This window comes from Gymnogyps californianus, chromosome 22 (genome assembly GCF_018139145.2).
Source record: "Gymnogyps californianus isolate 813 chromosome 22, ASM1813914v2, whole genome shotgun sequence".
Classification (NCBI taxonomy): Eukaryota; Metazoa; Chordata; class Aves; order Accipitriformes; family Cathartidae; genus Gymnogyps; species Gymnogyps californianus.
Window position 1 is genome coordinate 2,315,854 of NC_059492.1, and position 24,066 is coordinate 2,339,919.

General features: G+C 44.0%; 1 protein-coding gene across 1 annotated transcript; it reads left to right on the forward strand.

Annotated features, from left to right (window-relative positions):
• Positions 1-1,544: 1,544 nt before the first annotated feature.
• On the forward strand, positions 1,545-23,017 carry MATN1 (matrilin 1). The gene is made up of 8 exons (XM_050909978.1): positions 1,545-1,632; positions 4,769-5,115; positions 13,101-13,323; positions 15,867-15,992; positions 16,280-16,693; positions 18,619-18,771; positions 21,320-21,400; positions 22,968-23,017. Exons 1-8 carry the CDS (start codon positions 1,545-1,547, stop codon positions 23,015-23,017), a joined length of 1,482 nt encoding a protein of 493 aa, XP_050765935.1.
• Positions 23,018-24,066: the final 1,049 nt, after the last annotated feature.

Here is a 24,066-nt window from a genome sequence, read left to right on the forward strand (position 1 = left end):
AAGTGAAATAGGAGCAAAAAAAAGCTCATCTGGAGCATTTGCTCCTTCTGGCTAAAACTTTCCAGCTAGCTCCAGAGATGGTGGAAAGCCTGGGATTGATGGTGTGTACCTGGGCAGATAGCAGTGGGACAAATCCATGCTGATTTTGCATGAGAACATAGCCATCTTTTAATATTTTAATTAATACTTTTAATGTTGAAAGAGTTAAGAATAGCCCAGCAACTTCACTAAGGACAGGTCCTTTTTTTCCTGATCAAAAAGCCTCTCTCCACAGGAGCTCTCGGTCTCTGTTGAAGCACTTTTGGAGTAAAGAGTGACTCTTGATAAGGGAAGAGAAACTGGGCTTTGAATTAAAGGTAGTTTGCCATGGCACTGCACTAACACAATGCAGATTAAATGGATGAGTGCTCCAAGGGTGTACGGCTGGAAAGGTGAGCAAAGACTAATCCGTCAGAGAAGAAGGGCTTTAATCAACTGACAATAGCGTAATACAGTAGTTTAAAAAAAGAAAATAGATGCACTGCTTTGTGATGAACCCATTATTAAATTCATCTTACTCTGGTACCAAATCTCCCTGCTGCTCTTCCATAAAGAAAACATTGGATTTCTGCTTACTTGCAGCATCATCAGTCTTATTTGTTGATTTAGATTATTGGCTTTTTGTGGCAGGAGCTGTATCTCCCTCATGTGTACAGACCTGAACGCTACGCTGTAAAAAATAAATCAAACTTCTAATCTGTCTGTCTATCCTGAGTTTCTTGTCTATTTATCTAGTTTAGGCTACTGAGTTCTTTCTTTCCCTCCCTGCTCTCCTGCACAAGGAGCACAGCCTCATAGAGAAGTAACTGTTTCCCGCAGGAAGAAATTTGTTCTGCATCCTACACTTTCGCCCATGCCTCCCCAAGCCTTGCTCTCCTCTTCCTCTCCCTGCATCCTTCAACGCAGCATTCGCCCGCAAATTAAGCCAAGGAAGCGAAGCCCCCTGATCCCACAGGCTGGTTTCCAGCCTTGCACTTGGCAAACGCCGGGACTGAGAGATGATTTGTGTGACGCTATTCCCGTCCCCCCCCCCCCACCACCGCCCCCTCCCTGGGCTTTGCCGGAGGAAGGACACAAGCCTAACACACCGCAGACCGTTTGCTTACTGTGGCAAAGCCCAGGATTTGCAGACGGGAGCTGGTGATTGACAGGTTAACCCCAGTTCCCCAGGGCTGGTTTCACTGGTCCCACTGTTATGGTCCCAGATTCCCCACATACCACGCCGTTGCGGGTCTCTTTATAGCTTCCCATGCCCTTCGCCGAGCAATGCAGCCATTGTGGAGGGGATGGGGGCCGGCAGGGCTGGACATCCTCCCCCTCCCCACCTTCGTGCAATATTTTCTCCTAGTCCTTTTTGCTTGTCCCTCTCCCCTCAGTGCCCCACCCCGGCACCTCACACGTGTCAGGGGCTGGCCCCCTGCCTCCCCGAGGAAGGGCAGGTTAATACCTCTGGGCCAAGGCTCTTCCTTGCCACTCTGCATCCAGCCTCCGGCTCCTCTGCAGCCATGGACAGGATTGTCTCTGCCTTGCTGCTCTCTTTGCTGCTTCTCCTCCAGAGCTATGGAGTTTGCGGGGCACCTCCGCAGCCGAGAGGTAAGTGGGGAGCTCAGCGGCCAGATGCATGGTGTCGGTCCTCTACCTCCTTGCCACTAGCCTGCTTTGGGACTGGGAAGCACATGAAGGAAGAAGAAATACCCAACATTAGTCAGGGAAGCAAAGGAGCTTTCTCAAATATTTTCCCAAGGCAGCAAAACCTGGAGATGTGTTTGCCTGTTACGTTGCTTTAGAGAAACAGTGGGAGGTCTGTACAGAGGCACAGCAAAGGCGGCATCAGGTCAGCCCTAGCCCCCAGCGTAGCAGCAGCCTCGGGGCTCGCTGCTTTTGGCTGGAGGAGGCCCAGGCAGGACAAGGGCTCTCCTCTGCCTTCCAAAACTGCTTCTCCTCTCTGCAGCTCTGCAGAGGGCTGGTTTTGCTGGGAGCTCGAGGAGGAGTTGGCCAGACACCCCAAGCTCTGGTTAACCTCACCGACCAGGAAGGTCTGGGTCAGGTTGCTGAGGATGGGCCTTGCCTAGGTTTTACTTCATCTGCTCTTGAGCAAAATCCTGCTCTGTTTGTCTTTCCAAGTGGGGTGTAGAGCAGCTAGATGGGAGATGAGCTGCCTGCTCTTTAGGTTGCATGGTCTCTAACTCCTAGTCTGCAATTAGTGTCAGCAAGTCCCGAACACAAAGGAAAGGGCTGAAGGGTCTGGTAGCAAGGAAGCATCTCTCCGGGGGCTCCAGCCAACCTGGGGAACTCACTGCAGGAGAAGTGACCAAGGCAAAAATTACTGCTGGGTTTTGAAAATGTTGGAATGATCTTATGATGATGCGTAATGCATATACCTGGGCAGACTGACAATTGTAAAATAAGCGTGACAGTGGCTGCAGTGTTAGCTGTTGCTTATGAAGGGGAGTTTTCTGATATACTGACCAGTTTCTCCTTAGTAATTTGGAAAGGGAGAGTTATCTTTGCTGCAGAACTGCTAAGTGCTACCAAAGTCAGGAAACTAAACAGACCAGTCATTCAACTCAGCCTACTGTGAGCAATCACTATTTCTAAAATAAACACCTTTTAATTCTGAGTTACTAAGCAGGTTTCCTGTTCTTTTAATGAATATGTCAAAGATGCCCTAAGAGATATTCTCTGCTAAATCAGTGCATGAAGTTCACCTATTCCTGAATAACTTCAAGTGTGGACATTTTTAAAATTAGAGGAGGATTTTATTTATGGTTTAATTCAACTTTAAAATAAACTATGCTGAGTCAAGATGTCAATCAGAGCAAGCGTGCCTGACTGTCACCTCCTGGAGATAACCAAGGCCTGTCCTGCCGACCTTTATGTGTGCACAGTGGCTATGACCAGACAGGCTGAAATCCCAAAGCTCCCTTCTGATATCTCTTCTTTTCTCTTCATTTCCCTGAAATATACTTCATTCTCATAAAAAGAGGTTAAAAATGTTATTTAGGGCAAAATCACAGAGCTTCCATGCAAAAAAAAAAAAAAAAAAAATACTTCAAAACTTCTATTGAATCCAACTTTTCCTAGGGGAAAAAAAAAAACTTTTCTTCCTTGGTTCGTCACTGAAAACAGAGATGATTCATTAGCTGCAGTGGCAAAGGGGAATCTGTGCTTTATTTCTGGAGGAACTGATTGCAAGACTTTGAGCCTTTCTCTGTACCTTCATTTCTCACCTGTAAAATGGGTATAACCAACCCCTGGTAAAGGGATTTGCAGTATGTAGATGGACTGCCAACTGAGTTTTTCCTTCCTCTGCAATGAATTATGGCGGCAAAGTGAAAGTCACCCATATGGGAAAAGGTTATATTGCATTTTAGTGGAAACTAGAGCATCTGACAAAGTAACCACTGCCTGCTTCCCTTCTACACACAGCATCTTTTAGAGAGACCTTTCTGGGAGCCAAAAGCAGATTCAGCATTAGTGTCTCTCAGGAAACTAACCTGATTATATTCTTCATGGATATATCACAGGGTATTTATTTTCATCTGTCTGAAAGACTGAAAGCTCCATTAGATTTCACACTGAGGACTAGCTATAATATTTATGTCATAATTTGGAACAGATTTGTTGGCCCAAAAGCTCACATTTAAAAATCTGTCCACAGAAATCTCCTTTATGATATAACCTATATCGTCCCTCTCTGTGGAAATCAAATATTAACAGAGCACTTGATGCCCCTACAGAGACAGGCTAAATGATAGAAAAAAATTAAAAGAACAGAATGCTATAGATCTGGTGGGGAAAATGGGACAATTCATTTAGAAAATCATAAAAAATATCAGTCCTTTTTATGTTTTGCCATAGTTGAAAATTAAGATGGAAAACAGTATGAAAATGAGAAATTAAAAAAAAAAATCACTCAGCTCTTTGCATCGCTAATGTTTCCTTTTTATACCATTTACTTTCTACCGTGGATATTCATGTCTTACTATGGGGTTGTAGAGATTAACTATCAATTACATGGTTCTACATCTCTCTATTGAATTCTCCCTCACCAGCTCACAGAAATAAAACAGCACTGGTCTTTGCTGTGTTACAGTATTTCATTATTAGTGCCACTAGCTGAAAAACATGAGACTGGTTCATGTTATGATGATTAGTTAGTCTGGGTATCTTGATTCACAACTGAATCTGAAGTGCTGAGTTTCATGCCTGCTTCTGGTCATGCATGATGAAGATACAATCTCATTAATTAATATCTATGTATGTGGACTGCTTATCCATGTCCGAAATGCAATAACTCCTTCTGAGACTTTGTTTGATGCAGAAGTGCACGCACAGGCTTCAGTTCACAGCTTTATTCCTCCCTCCGTGCTGCCGTAAGTGAATTAAGTTTCACGTAGACATTAGCAATAGCCTGGGGTGACAAGTGGGTAACCTGCTCCCACAAGTGCAGCGCTGGTATCTCATCAGCTCGCTCCCTCAGAAGTACATGTTGTCAACTGGTAACTGTGCTTTTCTTACAGATGCTTTCCTATGAAAGGAAAAAGAACATTTAGAAATATTAGGTTAAAGTGGTCTCACTGGGCCTGTCTGAGACAGGCAGAGAAAGGATTGAAGCTTGCAGGTCCTCTACCCTCAGCTGCTGCTCTAACAAGACCATTCTTTCCCTCCTAGGATACTTTCCTTTTCTTTTTCTTTTATTTTTCTCGTCCCTCCTTATCCTTTCCAGGCACCCTGTGTAGAACCAAACCTACTGACTTGGTGTTCGTCATCGACAGCTCTCGAAGCGTGCGCCCACATGAGTTTGAGAAAGTCAAAGTCTTCATGTCCCAGGTGATCGAGGGGCTGGACGTGGGCCCCAACTCCACCCGGGTGGGTGTCATCAATTATGCCAGTGCCGTCAAGAACGAGTTCTCCCTCAAGACCTACCAAACCAAAGCCGGGCTCCTGCAAGCGGTCCGAAGGATAGAGCCGCTCTCCACTGGGACTATGACTGGTCTGGCTATCCAGTTTGCCATTAGCCAGGCTTTTAGTGACTCAGAAGGGGCCAGGGTGAAGTCTCCCAATTTTAATAAGGTAAGCAAATTATCTGTTTCTTGGATGCTCCTTCTTTCTTGTGACTCACCATGGAGCGGTTGGAAAAATCAGAAAAGGAGGAAAGGTGATTTTCTCTGTGCTTTGAGTGTGTGGGGACAAGTGGGGGTTAATTGTCAAAGGTGGCAAACCTTTGGGAGGAGGAAACCTCCCAACTCTTTTTGAAAACAATGCTCGACTTTCATTTGGGCAGAGCTGGCCAGAAGTTGTCAGGGTAAATTTAATCCAGTTTCACTAACTCTCCTCTCTGTTTGGAGTGTCTGTCCTTTGGGACACGGCTCCCTGCTTCCAATGTGCCTGCAACAACATATCGCCATGAGGTGATCATTTCAGCCAGGTTTGCTGGGCATGAACAATGCTCGTCTTCCCAAAATATTGTAATAAAAATGCTTCAGAATCCACCATAGTAAAAAGCAAGGCAACCTTCTGAAAGTTTCCTTTGAAACGGCCCCTTTCAGTTGCAAATATAAAGCAAAGTACTGTTTCAGGGTCCTCCACTGCTCTTCCAGTTTTTCAGAGGCTGGCTGATGGCTATGTTCTCCATTCTGGGTCTTCTCTTCAGGTACACAGACTGTATTAACCATTTAGCATTTAAGGCTGTGGTACAAGATCAGCTTAATTCTACACGTGGTTGCAATGGCCATCACTGCTCCTGACCCATATTCCCTGTCCAGGAAGATCAGTCTTTAAAAAATTATTCCCCCGATACCTCATTCACCCCATTGGATTTGACCACGAATGTAACCAAACCTCAGCCCAGTGACCATCATCAGGAGAACTCTCTTCTGAGCATGCGGAGAATGTATATTCTTGACAATACGTGCTTTAGCTGAACATCGTGAACGCACTCCGTAGGCCCTTCTGTCCCGTGCCAGCTCCATTGGCTCTCTGCTGTGAGACCGGACCAGAAAAATAAGCAAAGGCATTAGCAAGCAGCTAGAGCTTTCCACCAGCTGGACAAAAGCCCAGCTGGTGGAGTGAGGAAGCCTGGGATTTTTCTCCTGATTACAACATTTTTGGAACATCAGTCACTTTCCATTTCTCTCACTGCTAGTAATGCTCTAGGGAAAGCAGAGCAGAATATGGAAAAGATGCCCAAGGATGGCAAGTCAAAAATAATACTTGGAAGTGAAAAATAGGCACTGGTAAAGATCTGTCAACTCCAAAAATCAGCAACCTGAAGGCTCTGCTGGTCTGGAATTCACAAGATACCCCTAAAAATGTGGCTGTCACCTACAAGGATGATCTAATTAAATGCCTTGTGTGCACCCTCACCATGCTGAACTATAAGCAACTTGCAAATATGAATGAATTCAGGCTCATATGGTCTTTTATTGTGGGATTCACAGCAGGGAAAATTCTGTGTATCCTTAGCCTAAATCTGGTTTGACACAATAGGAAGAAAACGAAGAATGATAACAGGAGAAAAATTACACTCCAAGAAACTTTCACTAAGTTTCATTCGCAGTCAGCTCCAGAGAGAGAAGCTCATCTGATGAGCCATCATGATCATATCATTACTCAAGCTTACGAGTCACCTGGTGCAAAATATAATAGCCCAGCTCTCGCAGGAGAACTCCAAGACCTAATTGCAATGGGTTTTATTCAAAAGGAGTAACATTGGTTTGTTTGTCAAATTCTTTGAGGTTCACTGAAGATCGCAAGGCATTATTAATATTATATTGTTATTTTAAATTTTTTTTTTTGTAAAGAGCTTTAAAATCCTTTAGGTGCAAGACTAATTGTTCTCATTCATTTGACTGAACTACTTCAAAGACATTAAGTGTGGATTCAGCCTTTAGCTCAAATCTGCTATTTTCTAGAGGTTCAAGCAACTGCCTGTTGCTGCCAAGGTGCGTTTTGCTTTTCCTCACTTTCCCAGCAGCAGTAAGTCTGCTGCAGGGTCGCCGGAGAGGCAGCAGCGATCCATGCTGCCCGCTCCCACCGCTCTCAAAAGGCTTTGGAAAAGACTCATTTCTCAGAGAGGTCAGGGCTGCCCAGTTTCTCCACGGATGACTTCACTGAAGAGCTGCTTCAGATACTGCATGGGAAAGAGAAGTTTCCTCCACTGAAACCGCTCCAGGGGAGTTGGTGGGAAGGTGACAGGTCTCCTGCAGAGCCCTCCTGCCATCTCAGCCTGGCCAGAGCACCCTATGGTGGAAAAACGTGAGCAGAGTGGGAGCTGCAGGTCTCCTCTAAGCAGGATCATCCATAGCCACACACAAACAGTGCATTTCTGTGCAGAAGAAAAAAAAGTAATGGGAAATGTTTGTTTTTGTTGAGTATTGTTTAGCACGAAGCCAGACAGCTGAACTGAAACCAAAAAAAAAAAAAAATTATCTGGATGATAATATCTATTTCTGCTTTTCAGAAATTTTTACTCTGATTGAAGTGCAAAAATTGTTTAATAAGAAAGAAAACACAAAAAAATCCCAACAGTTTGAATGCCAGACCACAGAAACTTTTCAGTTCTTGAGCACAGATAGGCAAAAAAGACATTTACTTCTCACTACTTCCAATACGCCCTTGCAAAAAAGCTTATTTCTCATCTCACTCCACTAATTGCTGTTCCAATGTCCAGAAGTGCCAGAAGCTCCAAGCAGGAGAGAGGTTCAGATGTGCTTGTCCTGTCTCCTACAGTGTCAGCAGTAGCTGCCCACTATGTAACAGTAAATGTAGTAGCAATCAAGAAGGGGGTGGATGCTGCTCCTTTCCTTGGAGATGGTCAGCTCTCACTAGGGGAGTGATTAGAGCATTCATTTCCATGTCTTATGCCATCAGACTTCCATTCAAAGCTGTTGAGCACCTTTATAGATGGATAAGGGTGCTTGAAGGGTGCCAGTCAGTGCACAAAGGTTTCTTTCCAAAAGCTGGGAGTTGTTGCATGGCTGCACAGTAGCAGAAATTGCAGGCAGTAGCTAATTTGCCATTAAGTGGCCTTTGGGACCTGACAACTCAAGGCTGTCACTGAAGTGGAGCTCTTCCCCAGGCTCCATCCCTTCTAGCCTTGTCAGTCCAGAAGATTTACTTGTAGGCAAAACCAGTCAGGGGCACCAAGGTGGCTGAAGCCGTTCTCCTCTTTTCAACACTTGTCCTGTGAGCAAAGGAAGGTGGCAGAGGAACAGCAAAGGGCGTTAAGACTGTTCCATGTCCATGTATCTGCCATCTTCCACATGAGGAGCTCATTGCTGGAAGAGTAATTCCAGTGCCCTCCATGATCCCACACTGAGCACAACCCTGACACAGCTCCAGCAACACCCACAGAGTCCTCAGATCTCTGAGCTGGGCAAACATCTTCACCCAATAGATGGGGGAAATCAAGAAACAGGAAACCTATGGCCAGTCATTGCACCTAGAATGGTACCTGGGTTATGAATGAAGGATCCTAAAGGAGGGCTCTGATTTCCACTCCTGTTGTGTGAAGGCAGCTCCCATTGATTTCACTGGTTTTCTTATTATTTGCCTTTCAAATGGAACAAATAATGGGATCTTTTTAGATCCGCTTTCCTCTAGGACCACTACCCAATCCATTCATGACCCTCAGACATCTCACTATATTTCTTTATTTTCTCCTGTCTCTATCTAATTCTTCAATGTCTATTTTAAGATAAGGTGACCATGTTTAGGTCAAGACTGGGACACAGTCCTGATTTCTACAATACTATACTAATATTTTCAGTATTAGTCTCTATTTTTTTCCTTAATACAGCCTGACACCTTACACGCAGCATTGACCATTACTGTAGATTGAAGAGACATTTTCACTGAGCTGTCTATGAAAATGCCTGGACCTTTATCTAACTAATCTCTTCCACATCATTTAAGTAACCCGTTTGCTCGTGCACTGTTTTCCTGCTCTTGTCTACTCTGCAGCTGGGCTGCCAGACAACTCACTCAACATGCTCTTGCAATCCTTGTGGTTTCCTACCATCTCAATACACATAAGAGCTGCTATGACCTGCTAATACACCAAATAAGCCTTTAGTTTAAGTATCTGAACACTTGAAAAAAAACCAACGAAATTTATTTAGTGGCTTACTGCAGTAGCATGGCTAAAGCATCATTGTTTCTGTGGACAGTGGTACAAAGAACTCTAAAGCTGCTTTGTCTCCCTGAAACCTTGTTTCCTGGACATCTAAAAAAGTGGAAGAATATTAATGGTCTTTTTCATGATTTAACTTAGGCATTAAAAAAGAAGAAAACAAAATCACTACAGGCTTTTCCCTCTTTCCTTCCACTTTGGATCTGGTCAAAGAGACAGAATCACAGAAAGGCTGAGGTTGGAAGGGACCTCTTGAGGTCATATTGACCAGCACTCTCTGCTCAAGCAAGGCCACCTAGAGCTGATTGCCCAGGACCATGTCCAGATGGCTTTTGAATACCTCCAAGGTGGGAGACTCTAAAACCATTTGTATTTGGTTCCCTGGTTATTTTTTGCTTTTTTCCATGATGCCTTGAAGTCCAGCAAACTTTTCCCTTCTGTGACCTTCTTACTGCTCAGGGTGGCCCCATCATCTGTCTGGGAGGATGAATAGGTCATGCAGTAATTTAGGGAGATGAAGCTTCCAGAAACATTGGACATGGTCCTCGCTCCTTCACTCAAGAGAAGTCCAGCAAGACCTTGTGAAAATCTGTGCTATGATTGTCAACCATGTGGGACACTGGTCAACGCATCACAAGATCATTTGGTCTTGCTGTGCTCTGTATGGCAAACTTCACCCCAGGGCAGGGAAAAGCACTATTTCTTGCTGTAGGAGCTCAGAGTAAAATCTGTTTATACCTTTATCAAAAACTACAGGGGTTCCCAATTACTTTTATCTTTCTTTAGGAGGAACAACAAATAGATTGTCAAGTTGCTGAGAAAATCAAGGGCTTATTCAACTTTCTGCCCAATTCCCCTTTCCGTGCTGTTACAACATTCATGTTATACACTGCATAATGAGACATAGCTACCTCATTAGCTGCTGGATTGCCTACGCATGGCAACCCTGAAATATGAATACCTAGGGATGCCCGTGAATACTCTGGTGTCTTAGTTAACCAAGAATAAATTGTGTCATGAGAACACGGGGGATTTCTATATGACAGAAGTAACACGAGAAGGATCCAGAAAGTTAGGAATTCACAGGAAAACCAAAGGTAGTGGTCAAAATGAGTAAAAGTTTTGACCTTGAAAAGCAAAAGTTTCTGAGTTTCCTTAGGGCAAAACTGGAGATCCTGTTCAGCTATTCGAGACAGCAAAAGCATTCACCCTTTCTTAATTCTTCTCACATGGCTACCTGCTGAGTCCACCTCAAGCCCTCCGCTGCAGAGCAGTGTCAGCCTCTCCAGGCTGTAGCAGTTGCTCCTTTCTTCCAACCTGTCTCTTGCTCTTTACCAAACAGGGCACATCCCAGGACTCTCAGCTTTTTAAATAAGACAAGGTCATAACACAGAGAATTACAGAGATCCTGTGACTGCAAATAATTTGGAGGTAGGATTAAAAAAAATGTACGTTGATTTTTTTCACGCTGGAACTCACTGCCTCAGGCTGGCAGGGAGGGCGAATGTCTAGAGGGGGAATCCTAGGAAAAAAATGAGAATTTCCTGATTATCAAGATAACTACATATGATAACAAGATCACTTTATACTTGTTCTTTTTCTTACACCCTTTCTGTAAGCACCTGGTCCTGATTACGGTCACAGACGGCTCCCTGGCTGGTTGGTGCTTGGTCTGACTCACTGTTACATTCATTTTAGCCATGGGTTCACTGATTAATTCCAGATGCCTAATCCGGACCCTTTGCACCTCCAAGTTTTGTTCTCTCCAACAGCAGGTCAGAAGCAACATGAATTTTGTGTGCTCTATAGTAGATTTTCACACAGATCCATTATGAAGATCTTTCCCATCAGATCCAGATGTGGATGCTGCTACCAGACACCTCCTGGGTTGCATCTGGGGCTCAGGCCTATGTGAAGATGCCACCTTGACGCGAAGAACGAAAGGAACTGATGAAACTTGGAGAATCACTTTATTTAGAGAGAGAAATGCCAGGAGGACATGCAACACCTCCATCCCGTGACAAACACTGCAAGAAAGATACGCTGCTACTGACAGAAACCTGTTCACAGGGTGGTGTTGCTCGCAGAAGCTACTTGATAATACATCTTGTTTCCTGACAGGTTGGCTTTTGATAAGCTCTAATTGGCAGCCCCCATCTCAGAGCTGCTGGCTGTATGCAGAAAGCAGAGCTGCTTAGCCGGCTGCTGAGCGGCTGAGCCGAGGGCTCTCTCTCCTGGCAGAAAGCACAATTGCATGGCTGGCTCTGCTCCTTGGCTTGGCTGCTGGTCCAGAAACAACCCGAGTGCTCCTTTTGGTTGAGCTTTGATTGTCATGTTCATTCCCCTTTACAACACACACTGACATCTGCCACAAGTGACACTTTTCCTTATTTTGGCCGTAAGCAGAAGAGAAATACTTGAATTTTTTTTTTTTCTTCCCTTGGAAGCAGCCAGTTACAGAATTGTGATGCTCCTAGGAATTTTTAATTTTGTAGCCCTTAGGAAGTGCAGATAAACACCTAAACTTACAGACCTGCATCAGATTGAAAAGCTCTACATTTTTCCTGGTTCATCCATATTTTGCATAGCAGGAAAGCTCTGAACGGGGCAGCAGATTACTTTAGCCTTGCAGTGTTACTCTGGGGCAGATGACTGCAGCATTCACTCATCCCTCAGCTGAAGGGTGGGCAAAGGGAGAAGGAGCCACTTCATCTGCATGGCCAGCACACCTTGCATGCACGGGGCAGGGAACCCCACTCCTGACCTTACCCGAGATGACTTTTTTCCACCTGAGGATGTAAAACAGCCATCACACTGTCCTAACTGAGCAGCTGGTGGGTCTGATTTTATCTTCAGAAAGATGGAAATCATATACAGCATAGAGGAGAATAGCAAATACTGCCTTAATGACCAGATGATAGCTCATTCAAACTCACTGTTCCTGCCAGATAGATTTTTTCCTGCCTTTTTCGTTTGATGTTTCTTTACTTTCTATATTACTGAGGATATTTGCCTGTGATGTGGAGTTTTTTTCTGCTTAGGAGCTCACCTGCTCCTGCTGATTATATTTCTCCATACTGCATTACATCCCAATCAGTTGCTTTGGAGCTGACAGTGGTGTCACAATAAAACAGTTGTAAGGAAAAGTGGCAGGAGCAGATGAATTGGCAAAGAACAAGAATTAAGCTTTTGTGACAATGTCACTTATCAGAAGAAAAATAAAGAGGAAAATGGACAACCTAGTAACAGGAGCAGGACCCTTGAAGGCTTTCCACTGGTTCAGGGCTCCATCTAATCCAGGGTGAAATCCAGTTCCCACTGAAACCAGCTGTCATTTTAATGCTCATGTTAGTAGGGGTAGGATTTCATCTCTGCTATTTATTGTGGAACAGTGAATCAGAAATCATGGCAGGCGCTGACACACACTGTGACCTTAGGCAGATCTCTTCCCCTCTCTGCTTCAGCTTCTCCACCTATAAAATGGGGAAAAGTCTTCATCTCATGATGTTTCCATGACATTTCCTGAGATTCTTTAAAGTCCCATACTGAGTTAGAGTTGTCCTTAGTGTCAGCTGGGGGTTCATGAAGATAGTTAGAGTTTGGCTTGAGCATTAGTTTGCGTATGAAGAACGTAACCTTTACTTTGGTTTCCTTAGGGGCGAGATGCACCAGTTGTCCCTTAATTAAATCAGTCAGGTCCCTGGCAGTTTAACCTTTCCAGCTCAGAAAGAAACAAACCCCACATAAAAGAACAGCTTGTGTGATCTCAGAAAGAACGGGAAGAGGGGGAGGAGGGGGTGACATTTCCTTTTTCTTTAATTTTAGAAACATGAAACCATCTTTACTAACCCAGCCTGTTCCACAAGCAACAGTGATATTAACGCCCATTCAAGCATACCCCTTGCCTCTGCCCTCCTCTGCGTAGGTGGCGATCGTTGTGACTGACGGACGTCCCCAGGATGGAGTGCAGGATGTGTCAGCAAGGGCCAGAGCAGCTGGCATTGAGATCTTCGCCATTGGGGTTGGCCGGGTGGACATGCACACACTGCGGCAAATTGCTAGCGAGCCCCTGGATGATCACGTGGACTACGTGGAGAGCTACAGTGTTATAGAGAAGCTGACCCACAAGTTTCAAGAAGCCTTCTGTGGTAAGTCCTTGCCACAACCCCTGGGTTCCTAGCCAGGAGCTGCAAGTGGCTGCCAGCAAGCTTTTCACATGGAAGTTGATCATCCTTCATCCATCTGCTTCCTTGTTCCAAGAACTTGGGTCTGCAGGAGCATGAAGCAGTATGGAAGACAGATGCTGTTTGAAGTTGCCTTTCAAGAATTTCAGGTTTTGTTTAGGGAATTTCAGGTTTTAGTTAAAGAAGTCTCCAGACCTCATTGGCACAGAAGAGTTTGTAAACATGACCCACGTACTCCTTGAGGCATTGAAAAAGAACCTGGAAAACATGATCTTTATATAGTTAAAATAATTTCCCTTATGTTTAAGCCTATCTGGGCAGTTCTGAGAATCTGGCTTGTAATTTCCCCCATCAGTATTGTCTTCTGAATTCCCAGTTAAGCAAGGGATGTTTTCACTTCCCTGCTAGAGGCTGAACTGCCTTTTTGCCAGACTATGCTGTTGGTTTTGCAAGCCTTGCAAGGCAGGAAACTCTCCTGGCTGGTGCAGTATCTAATGCCTTTCTGCACAGCATATAAAAAGAGCCTGACCATCCTACAAACACATATTCACTCCTACATAAACTGGTGAATGGAGTGAGAAAGCTTTATTACTTTCAAACGTACCCACAAGACTGTAGGAGGTGGTCTATAAATATCCATTTTATGTGTCAGCAAGAGAGGCCTGGGGGTTTCGCACGCCCATCCTGTCGAAGCACAGACATGTGGCAACACTTTTTAAAAGGTGCGATACACCACGGTGCCTATGGCAAGGCATTGCAAACACATACACACAGATGGACCTGTAAAACTCTCCGAGACCAATTTCTTCAAGAGGTGTAAAATTTCATGATTCAACTTTCAGGCTGAAAATGATGGGGGCGAGCAGCTTTTTGTCAAGGAAAATTTCCTCCTCTGTAGGAAGGAGGAAAATTTTGAATATAAAGTGAGTCATGTATTATAATCAGGTGTCACTGCACCAGAAGCTCATGAAAGAGGGGAACAAATACTTCATACTGAAGGTGGAATAGAGACAAAATTTGAGAAGGTGGAATCCAGGCCATGAATATTTGTGGGAGCTTGTGTTGGCTGCCCTGGAATAAGGAGTCAGCCAGAGATGGAGAGGCCTGACAATGTGTTTTGAAGTTCTGGCATTGGTGTCATTCAAAAAGATAAAGAGAAAAAAATCCTTTCTGTGCCTTGCTTTTCAAATTCGTAACACGCAGATGACAAAGTTCTCCCCATGGTAAACACCCTCAGAGAGGCATCCAAGGGAAGCGCTGTACTAAGGATTATTATAGCTAACAGAGAATAGCACCATATTAACTGCCAAGCGGGCTGTTATCGTGCTATGCAAGCAGCTGCACAAAACCGTCCTTGGAGATGTACCCAAACACCACCTGCTGTTGCGAAGCACGGTTTGTGGGTACCGACAGCAGGAAGAGCTGTGCAGCACTGTCCAAGCCGTTTCCCATAATGCTCAACAAACACGTGGGAAAAAGGGAGACTCTTGGCGATCCGGCCACTAGTTAGACTAATAAGATCTCTGTAGGCTTCAGAGAACTCAACCTGAGAGCCCAATGTTACAGCCATCTGCATGGTTAGTAATATTCCTAATGATATGAGCTACATACATGCTGGAAAGATCTACCAGTGCTGGCACAATATGCAGACGTGTGAATTGGGAAGGCCAGAAGAAGTATAAAATGCATGCAGAGCAGAACACAAACGACTTGAAATAATTAATAGAAGCCCCTTAACTTTGAAGGACTTTGTGCCACCTCCTATCATTTTGGTAGAACTCAATGCTCAGTTTTCTGCACAGATTTCCCTGGTATTTGTAAACGAATTTGCTTCAACCAGATCTGTTTACTTCCCAGTTTGTTTTCCATCATCATTGCTGTAGCTGTGACAGTGTTGTCAGTCACTGAACGCTGCTGGCTCAGACTGCTGCAATTCAGCTTCTGTTTGCTCAGCATCTCAGGAGTCAGATCCAGGTTAAGATCAGCAGGCAGAAATGTTTGTAGAGAGCGAATCTGAAAGCTGCACATACGAGGGTAGCTCTGAAGTGAATTCCGAGTATGTTTGCACATGAATCCCATCCAGGAAAGACAACTGCACATGGGGCTGAACTCACTAATCATAATTGTACTACATAGCTGGAAAAAATGGGTATTGGCCAGCCCAGATGGTAGGTTGGAAACCAAATATCATCCAGTAGCTTTGGAGAGTGAAGTATATTGTGATATGCTCAACAGACAGATGGTTTTTGCCCTCAGTATGGAGACTATTTCTAGTCCTGGCTGTGCCTTTGAATCAGGAGACTTGTGAAAATTTCTCCTTGCCTCTTGTATCTCAGTGGCTATCCAAGAGTAATGAATGACCTCTGCTGCTTTGTCTTGCTGCAGAGCGGATTTAGTTACCACTGAGTGTATGGGACAAATATCATGCTTTGTGCACGGGCTGAGTAGGGTCTGGGTTGAGAAGCCTTGGCACGGTCTCTGATTTTAATCTGCACCTTTACTTACAGTGGTGTCAGACCTGTGTGCCACTGGAGACCATGACTGTGAGCAGATCTGTATCAGCACCCCAGGAGCGTACAAGTGTGCTTGTAAAGAGGGTTTCACGCTGAACAGCGATGGGAAGACCTGCAGCGGTAAGTAATGATTTTCATTTGCACTGAGCCAAGCTGTGAGCTGCAGTGGTATGGTGGGGATAGGATTGAGACAGGGTAGATGTGTTATGTTCAGAAAAGGCAGAAAAGGAAACCATTCTTATAACCAAGAATTATTTTGAAAACATTAGTGTGAACTGTCATTGAGTTTTGATTGATTAAACCTATTTCATTAGTGATAAAATGACACTAGGATTATATTTTCCTACATAATTAATTGGGGTCTTAGTTGCTGTCTTCTTTTGCCCTCTTCTCATATTTTGCTTCAGCTTGCAGTGGTGGGTCAGGATCTGCTCTGGATCTTGTTTTCCTGATCGATGGCTCCAAGAGTGTGCGGCCTGAGAACTTTGAGCTGGTGAAGAAATTCATCAACCAGATTGTGGACTCACTGGAGGTGTCAGACAAACAGGCCCAAGTCGGGCTGGTTCAGTACTCCAGTTCTGTCAGACAGGAGTTTCCACTGGGGCAGTTCAAGAACAAGAAGGACATCAAAGCAGCAGTCAAGAAAATGGCCTACATGGAGAAAGGAACGATGACAGGCCAGGCTCTGAAGTACCTCATTGACAGTTCCTTTTCCATCATCAATGGAGCTAGGCCTGGGGTCCCCAAGGTGGGCATAGTCTTCACTGATGGACGGTCACAAGATTACATCACTGATGCTGCTAAGAAAGCCAAAGACTTAGGTAGGTCTCCTGAATTCTCAGTGGCTTGTTTCTCCCTTGGACCAGGTACTGCACCTAGTATCAACCTAGGTATGACTCTCCCTGGAGATGTCTCTTACTGAGGATAGAAACAGGTTACTATAGAGTGACTTTGTCGAGAGGTTGCCTGACTATCCCTGCATGCTCATAAAGAACTTGGAGCAGCTCTGGCTGGGGTTCAGACGAATCTTGGTTTGCCAGCAGCTGGGTTTTGTTCCCACAGCCCCTCTGTGTCTTTGATCTAAGTCTGCTGGAGGTCTCTCTTCTGGGCAGGATGGAGTTTCACACATTTGGTATGGGATTCACACTGGTCTAGCATGCTTCACGCAAATGTGAAGGAAACCACAGGGAGAAGCTGAGGATTTGTCTGATGTTGGTAATGAAAGTCAGGTCAGCATCAGTGGCACTCATGGTGAAGCAAAGACGACCGTCAGAGAGCCCCTTGGAGAATAACGGGAGTTGTAGGGCCAAGTGTGGCTTGTCTGGATCAGCCTTAAGGCCGGGAAAGGAAAAAGAAGAAATGAAACAATAAACAAAGCAGAAACACAGATTAAGGGAGTAACCATGGACTCCCTGTCCAAATCCCAGACACACCCAGACACACTAATAAGAAACTTTCCTCAGCTTCTACTGAAGTATTAAAAATGCACTGTGGCAACATATTGATACATTTATATGTCTAAACATGGTGAAGTATAAATATCTGGAGATCTGCCCCTTTGTTGACCTGCTGAACGAGTTCCCAGTCTCCTGACATCTCTCTGTCAAATGAATGCAACCCATGTGAATACGCTCATGAATTGCTAAATCCTTTACTTTCCTTTTAACTTTGGTCTCGACCACTAGATGGGACTAAGGGATGGCACATAATAATAAAGGTCAGGTACGAGCTCATGAAAAGCTGATGTTTACAAAGCAAGTTGACATGTTATGTGGATGTCCAGCTCTTACAAAACAAAAGGTCCTTATAAACTGTATCTACAGAATTTATTCCTCTGTGATGATAAAACTTTATGCCTTGTTTCTTCCTCCTCTCTTGTCCCTACACAGAAATCTCCAACATCTGTTCAGAAGTTATTTCAGTGGGATAAATAACAAGATGCTTATAACTACACTCCAAACATGTTCCTTGATTTGAACTTTGAAAAAAACCAAATATTGGATACACCCAGAGGTAGAAAGACAAGGCAAAAAGGGGAGGAGGGGAAAGCATTACCGGTGTCTAGACATGGACAAGTAGAGACAAATATTTCGAAACAGGGGTTAACTAGTATCACCATTCAAGTCAATGGGAAAACTGCAGTTCAGTTCAATAGAAACAGGTTTAAGCCAGAGGTGGCCAATCAATCTCTTGGCAGTGAAGCATAGTACCTGGACATGTTCTTAGCTCACAGTATGGGTTGCTCTTGACAAACTATATGAGTTGCAATTTTAGAAAGAGATTCGGCTACAATTTTGCCGAACCACAGGTCTCCATTGCGCAGGAGACTTTCCACTACATAGGCTGATTAATCGTGGCTGCAGGCTATTTTGAAAACTCTCACTGTTTCCTTTTGCTGTATTATCACTTCCCTATTAGTTGGATGCATGATCCTGTCAGGGTGTTATAATCATCTGTCCTTTCTTGTATCTCCAAAACATTGTTCTTGTGGTGATAGTGGTCATTGTCTGGGTAATTCTAGTACAACTTTGCCTGCAAAAATATTTTAGAACCCTGGTTGACCTGGCTGAAAGAACTCTATAATAGTAGAGGGTAAGGGGGTTAATTTCCCAGTTAACATCTGCAGAGCTGTGTGGAGACTGGTGGTCCAAAAGGTGAGCAAGGATGTACAAACTGACAGGGGTTTGGTACCATAGCAGCAAGATGCTCCGTGGCTGTCCGACTGACAGGCTCCCATTGCTTGCAGGCTTTAGGATGTTTGCTGTGGGAGTTGGCAATGCAGTTGAGGATGAGCTGAGGGAAATTGCTTCAGAACCAGTAGCTGAGCACTACTTCTACACGGCTGACTTCAGAACCATCAGCAAGATCGGGAAGAAGCTACAAATGAAAATCTGCATTGGTAAGAGTCGGGGACTGGGGAGAGGGGGGATTTAGTCACAGCATTTGAAGGCCGGAAGCAGAAGGACAAAAATGCCCCTTCAGATGGATGTAACAAAAAGCTCTCTGTTCTCAGTGTATTGAGTTGGCAGAGTACATAGAAGGATGATAAGACATCAACATTTTTGGTGGTTACCTGAACTGCAGCCACCCCTACACCTCAGCCATCTCCCCCTCTCACAAACTGCCTTCTCCTTCCCTTTTTCTCCACCTTTCTCCCCTTCTCTACCTTCCTCTTCAGAAATTATGAATTCAGGCTGTACCAGGTCCTGAGAATAGCCAAAAGGAAAGAACAGATGCTCTTGAAAGAGAAGCTAAGGGTTGATTTATTTGGCTTAATTTGAAGATCATCACACAACTGGACATCTGAGTTGAAGCTCGCTAACCACTGGCTGCTTCTGCAGTCAAACAGGCACCACAGGGGTGACACATTTCAAGTTGAAATATTCATCTACTATCTTCTGCATGACTTGTAGGTGTCCAAATTTGGGCAACATGAATGCTAAGTTGCTGAAGTTTGGATAGCCTAGTGAAGCAAAGGCTGAGAGAGGACTGAGTGGGAGACAGGCATGACAAGAGGACCTAAAGAGTAACATAAAACTTAAAGAATGTTGACCTGTAAATAACCCGAGTCTAAAAATGATTAAAAAAAGAACTACCACAGTTATTTTAGATTTTTGTTTTGAAGGAATCATATGCCTCCTATGAAATACTGGCCCTTTGCAATGCATCTGCTTGATCAGGCAGATCATAGTGAATCCCAAAGACTCAAGCTTCATTTAAGACATTGAATACATTGCAGCGCTTCTGAGAGCTACACTACCAGGATCATCAGGAACCTGGCACTCTCTTGTCAAGTCCAGGTGCTCAGGCCCCTTTATCCTGCTAGGCAAATGTTTCCTTCCAGTTCCCAGCAAGATACATTGCACACAGCTCTCACGGGGCTCATTTAGTTCCCAAGAGAGCTCTGCCAAGCTCAGCTCTACTTCCCATGAGCGTGTAGACCTGCTCTTGAGTGCCCCATGGCCCCACACGATGCAGAGATCTCCACTGCTCTCATGGCATGCGGAGACGCTCTACAGCATCAACTGGATGAAATAATACACATTGCCAAATGTTAATCTCCTTTTTTCCTTTCTTTGCAATTTCTAATATTGTTATTTGTGCCAAAATCAAGACATATCTGTGTAAATATTAGTGTGTTAGCAGTAGGTAACTCCTCTGTTTTTCCCCGAGTGTATATTAGAGCGAAAAAGTACTCGGGAAGTGAGGGGCCTTGCCTCAGAAAACCAGATTTGGTTCCTTGCATCCTTACAGATGTCCTGGGTCATGCTGGGCAAGTGCCCTGTTCTCCAGGTTCCTAAAGATAGGACCTTCTTTTCCTCCTGGGGAAGTCTCAGAGGGACAACACCCTCCAGGGTCCTGTGTCTGCAGAGCCTGGTAGCCAGGCTTGCAAGATAGAGACTCTCTTTGCCATGGCTACTTTAAAAACTAGGAGTCAATCCAAGAACAAGATGATGGGAGCTATATGAAAACCCCCAACATACTGTATTTAAATATCTTTTGAGAAAGCAAATACATTTAGGCTTCAGCATTCAAAAAAAGTAAAAATAGATTTCAGAAAAAGTATTTGTTTGCAAAAAAATCAATTTAGGTAAATATCTTGACATTTGAGTTTAAAAAAAGGAAAGGAAAGGAAATATTTGTATTTGTTTGATTTCCAGTGCCCACCTGTATTTATCAACAGATGACTAGAAAACTTCTCTTAATATCCAGCTTTAGTTTACTCATGACTGGTTTAATCCTGTTGTGGTTTTGTGCAAGTGATATCCTTTCCCTTACAAAGTCCTTCTCCTATTTACTCCTTCCATTTGCTAGGCAGCTGAGCTGACTCAGTGGCGTCTTGTAAACATCTCATTTCTTTTCGCAGTCATCTCAGTACCCTTTTTTGCTCCTGTTCCAGTTTAAGTTAATTTTTCTTGAAGAACATATGTAAATTATTGACACAGATTAACAAACTGATTAATGCACATTGCTCTGCCTGCTCAAGAAATGGAGTACTGAAGCAAAGCTCAAACAAGTCTTGACTCTCAGATGGTAAACAGTGCCTCCAATTTTTATTTCACAAAATAAGAGCATGGCCCACCATGGTGATGTTATTGGGAAGACAGAGGTTGTTTTGAGCACTGTATTTGGTCAGATTCAAATTTTGGGGGCAAACTTTAAGCATCAGTAGTAGAGCTCAGTGGGTTTTCAGGAAACCGGAAATCCAGGAAAGACTTTTTCTGCACAGAGCCTGGCCTACATCACAAGAAAAAGTGAGATTCTTTAGTCATCTGAGGTTAAAGCCAGAAATGATCAGTCAGATAATTAGAAGGAATGATATTTTGATTTCTTTCCTGTTTCCGATAAAGAAAATAAGAATTGCTTTATTTCACTTGTCTCAGTGATTTTCATTTAATCCTTTTTTCATGCCACTTAACTCATCTTCTTGATATTCTGATCCACAGAGGAAGATCCATGTGAATGTAAATCTATTGTGAAGTTCCAGACAAAAGTAGAAGACCTCATAAATTCATTGCAGCGGAAATATATCCTTCGGAAGCTCTCTTTGTTCAGAACTCAGTGGGTTGGGTTGTGCTTTCTGGAGGGACCAGTGGGGAAAGTCTACTCGTGGGGGAAGGAGGTTGGGTAGGTGTTCAGGAAGCTGGGAAACAAGACACTTGGGTTATGAATGTGTATAACAAGAAGAGTCCCTGCACCAGGGTGAATAGCCATTGGTCTGACACAGAATAAGTAGACCAAAACCAATAGAGCTAAAGTAGAATATTTGCAAAACCATTGCAAGACAGCAATGAGCTGTAGGCACCAAGACCTAGGTCAGTTTTTAGAATGATGCTTAAATGATGCCAGTGTGACATGTGTGGAAGCATGGGTCATGCATGGGATGATGCTGCTACCTCTGCAAGCTGCAGGTCCTGTGAAGCAGGCCGGAATGTGAGGGCTGAGAGCAGCAGTGGCTAACACTGGACTGTGAGCAGACAAAACCACTGGTGCACACATGCAGCTGATTCACTCAGTCATTAATGCACCATGGATGGGATTCTTTTTGTGATGGTAAATGTCTACAATGCAAACATCCGAGCTGGCTGCCTAAATTCCTCCACAGCACTGGAGGGAAAGAGGGTCTTTTACAGCAAACCACCTCTGACTGTATAGCTGGTGGTCTGGACAAACTCAGATGGATATGTCCAATAGTCAGATGGGTAGGTCCAAATTCTCCCAGCTGGCTAAAACTCAGTTCTGCGAGACTAACTCTCATGTAACTACTCACTGCAAACATCTCCAGTGAGGTAAGTTGGATCCCATCTGAACTGAGTTTGTGGGACTGCATTCTGCCATGCTGGGTCCTGTCATATTGCACAAAGACCACGAATAAGTGGTTGAAAGAGAAACAAGAAAAAGGTTGTGAATAAGATTCAAACTTCTCAGGGCGAGAGGAATTAGTGAAATCTTGGGGTGGCTCACACAAGGCTAGGGAGATCTTTCATTACTGAGAATAAGGAGAGAATATAATTTTAAAAGCAATGTTCTAATTTATTCACACATTTCTGTGCTTTGCTATGTCAGTTGCACAGTATATTTTCTACTCTTTAACTCAAATTGAGTGAAATCCACGACTTGTGTTATGCCAAAGGACAGAGTAAATCAGTAATTCTCACCCAGTGGGTTGCCGCTGCCAGGCACATCATGAAAAGCAATTAGTGAAAAGAGTAGAAAATTGCGACACGCGTATAACTCTAAGAAAAGCACTCTGCTCTACTCTTCATGCAACCCATACAGCTCAAGGTCAGGAATTCTCTGTCAACCACTCAAAACACACTCTAATCATTCTCACATTTTTTACCCTTCCTTTCATAGTAAATGTATAGGTGCATGTGAGTTTGTGTGCATGCATGAACATTTTCTACCTTCAATAAAAGTTCATCAACCTGAACAGTTCTGGGAATGCCAGCGTAGATGATGACAGCATTCCTCTGCTACCTGCTCCCAGCAAGGTAGCTCCATTCATTATCTGTTCTGCAAGCCAGAGGAGGACTTGAGCAATGAATCACTAATGATGTGCACTGTCATTTTTTCCCCTTAACTCTTGCTCACTGGAAGCTGTGGCAAAAAGGATTGAAGCCCTGGAGAACAAGATCATCTAAGATCCCAAAACAATATTATTTCCCTCCTTCCTAATGTAACAAAACTAGAACTCCTTCACTTGTAACGGGGGGCAGCTCAGCCACAGTGCTATGGCCAGCTTGTATTTTTTGAAGAGTCTAGTCTACCTGCATTTGTTTAAAAGGGAAGAAGTATAACCGTAGAGCAGACATTGTATAACAGGCAGAGCACTGTGTATGACTGAGAGCTAGACCATGCTAATGTTTGTTGCATCGTATAGAGTGCATATATTAAAAAAAAAAATGGAAAGATTTGGTTTTGATTTAAAGCTTAATATATAAGTGTTAATAAGTACTTGATTACAAGTTCTGTGAATCCTTGCTGTGTTCTTCTGCATCTTTTGTTTCTATGCATGAGATAATTTAATTTAAAAGTCCAAGTGACTTAAAATCAACTCAGATGCTGAGTGTAAAACGTCAAAGCCGCTGATCAGCTTATTACTGTAAGCATGACACATTTGTCAGTAAGTAGGTGAAATATAGTAATGATCTCTGAGTGTGCGTTGCAGACAAGATAGGATAGGACGCTGCTGCTAGTTGGGTTTATCCATAGCTGCTGTACAATATAGAAGGAAAAAAAGCTCAGCTTTCCTAGCCAGCGAATGGTCTCACAATGTCTCAGTGAACTAGCACCTGAGCTAGACCTGTTCTGGGTAAGTCCTGCTAATGTGCAATGAGCCAGCGGCCGTGGCTCTGTATAATGCAAGGCAGTACTGTTAACACCAACCCCAGGCGACGTGCCCCTGCTCCTCAGCTCTCTGGTCTCCACGTCCTCAACTGAAGCTACAAAACATCATTAGCACCTAAAACACAGGGAACTGCAGCTGGAGCTGCTGCCGACGGAAGCGGTGCCTTCATTACTGTGTCGACCAGAGGCTCACAACCTCCTTCCTTATCCCACACCTCTAAGCACCTTCAAAGCCAGTAAGTTCATCTCAACACCTTTCAGACTCTTCTTCTGTTCCTGGATTCCCAGCACTGGCAAGACAAAAAGGCAATGTGGACTGGAAGCATCTAACGCTGCCTGTCTC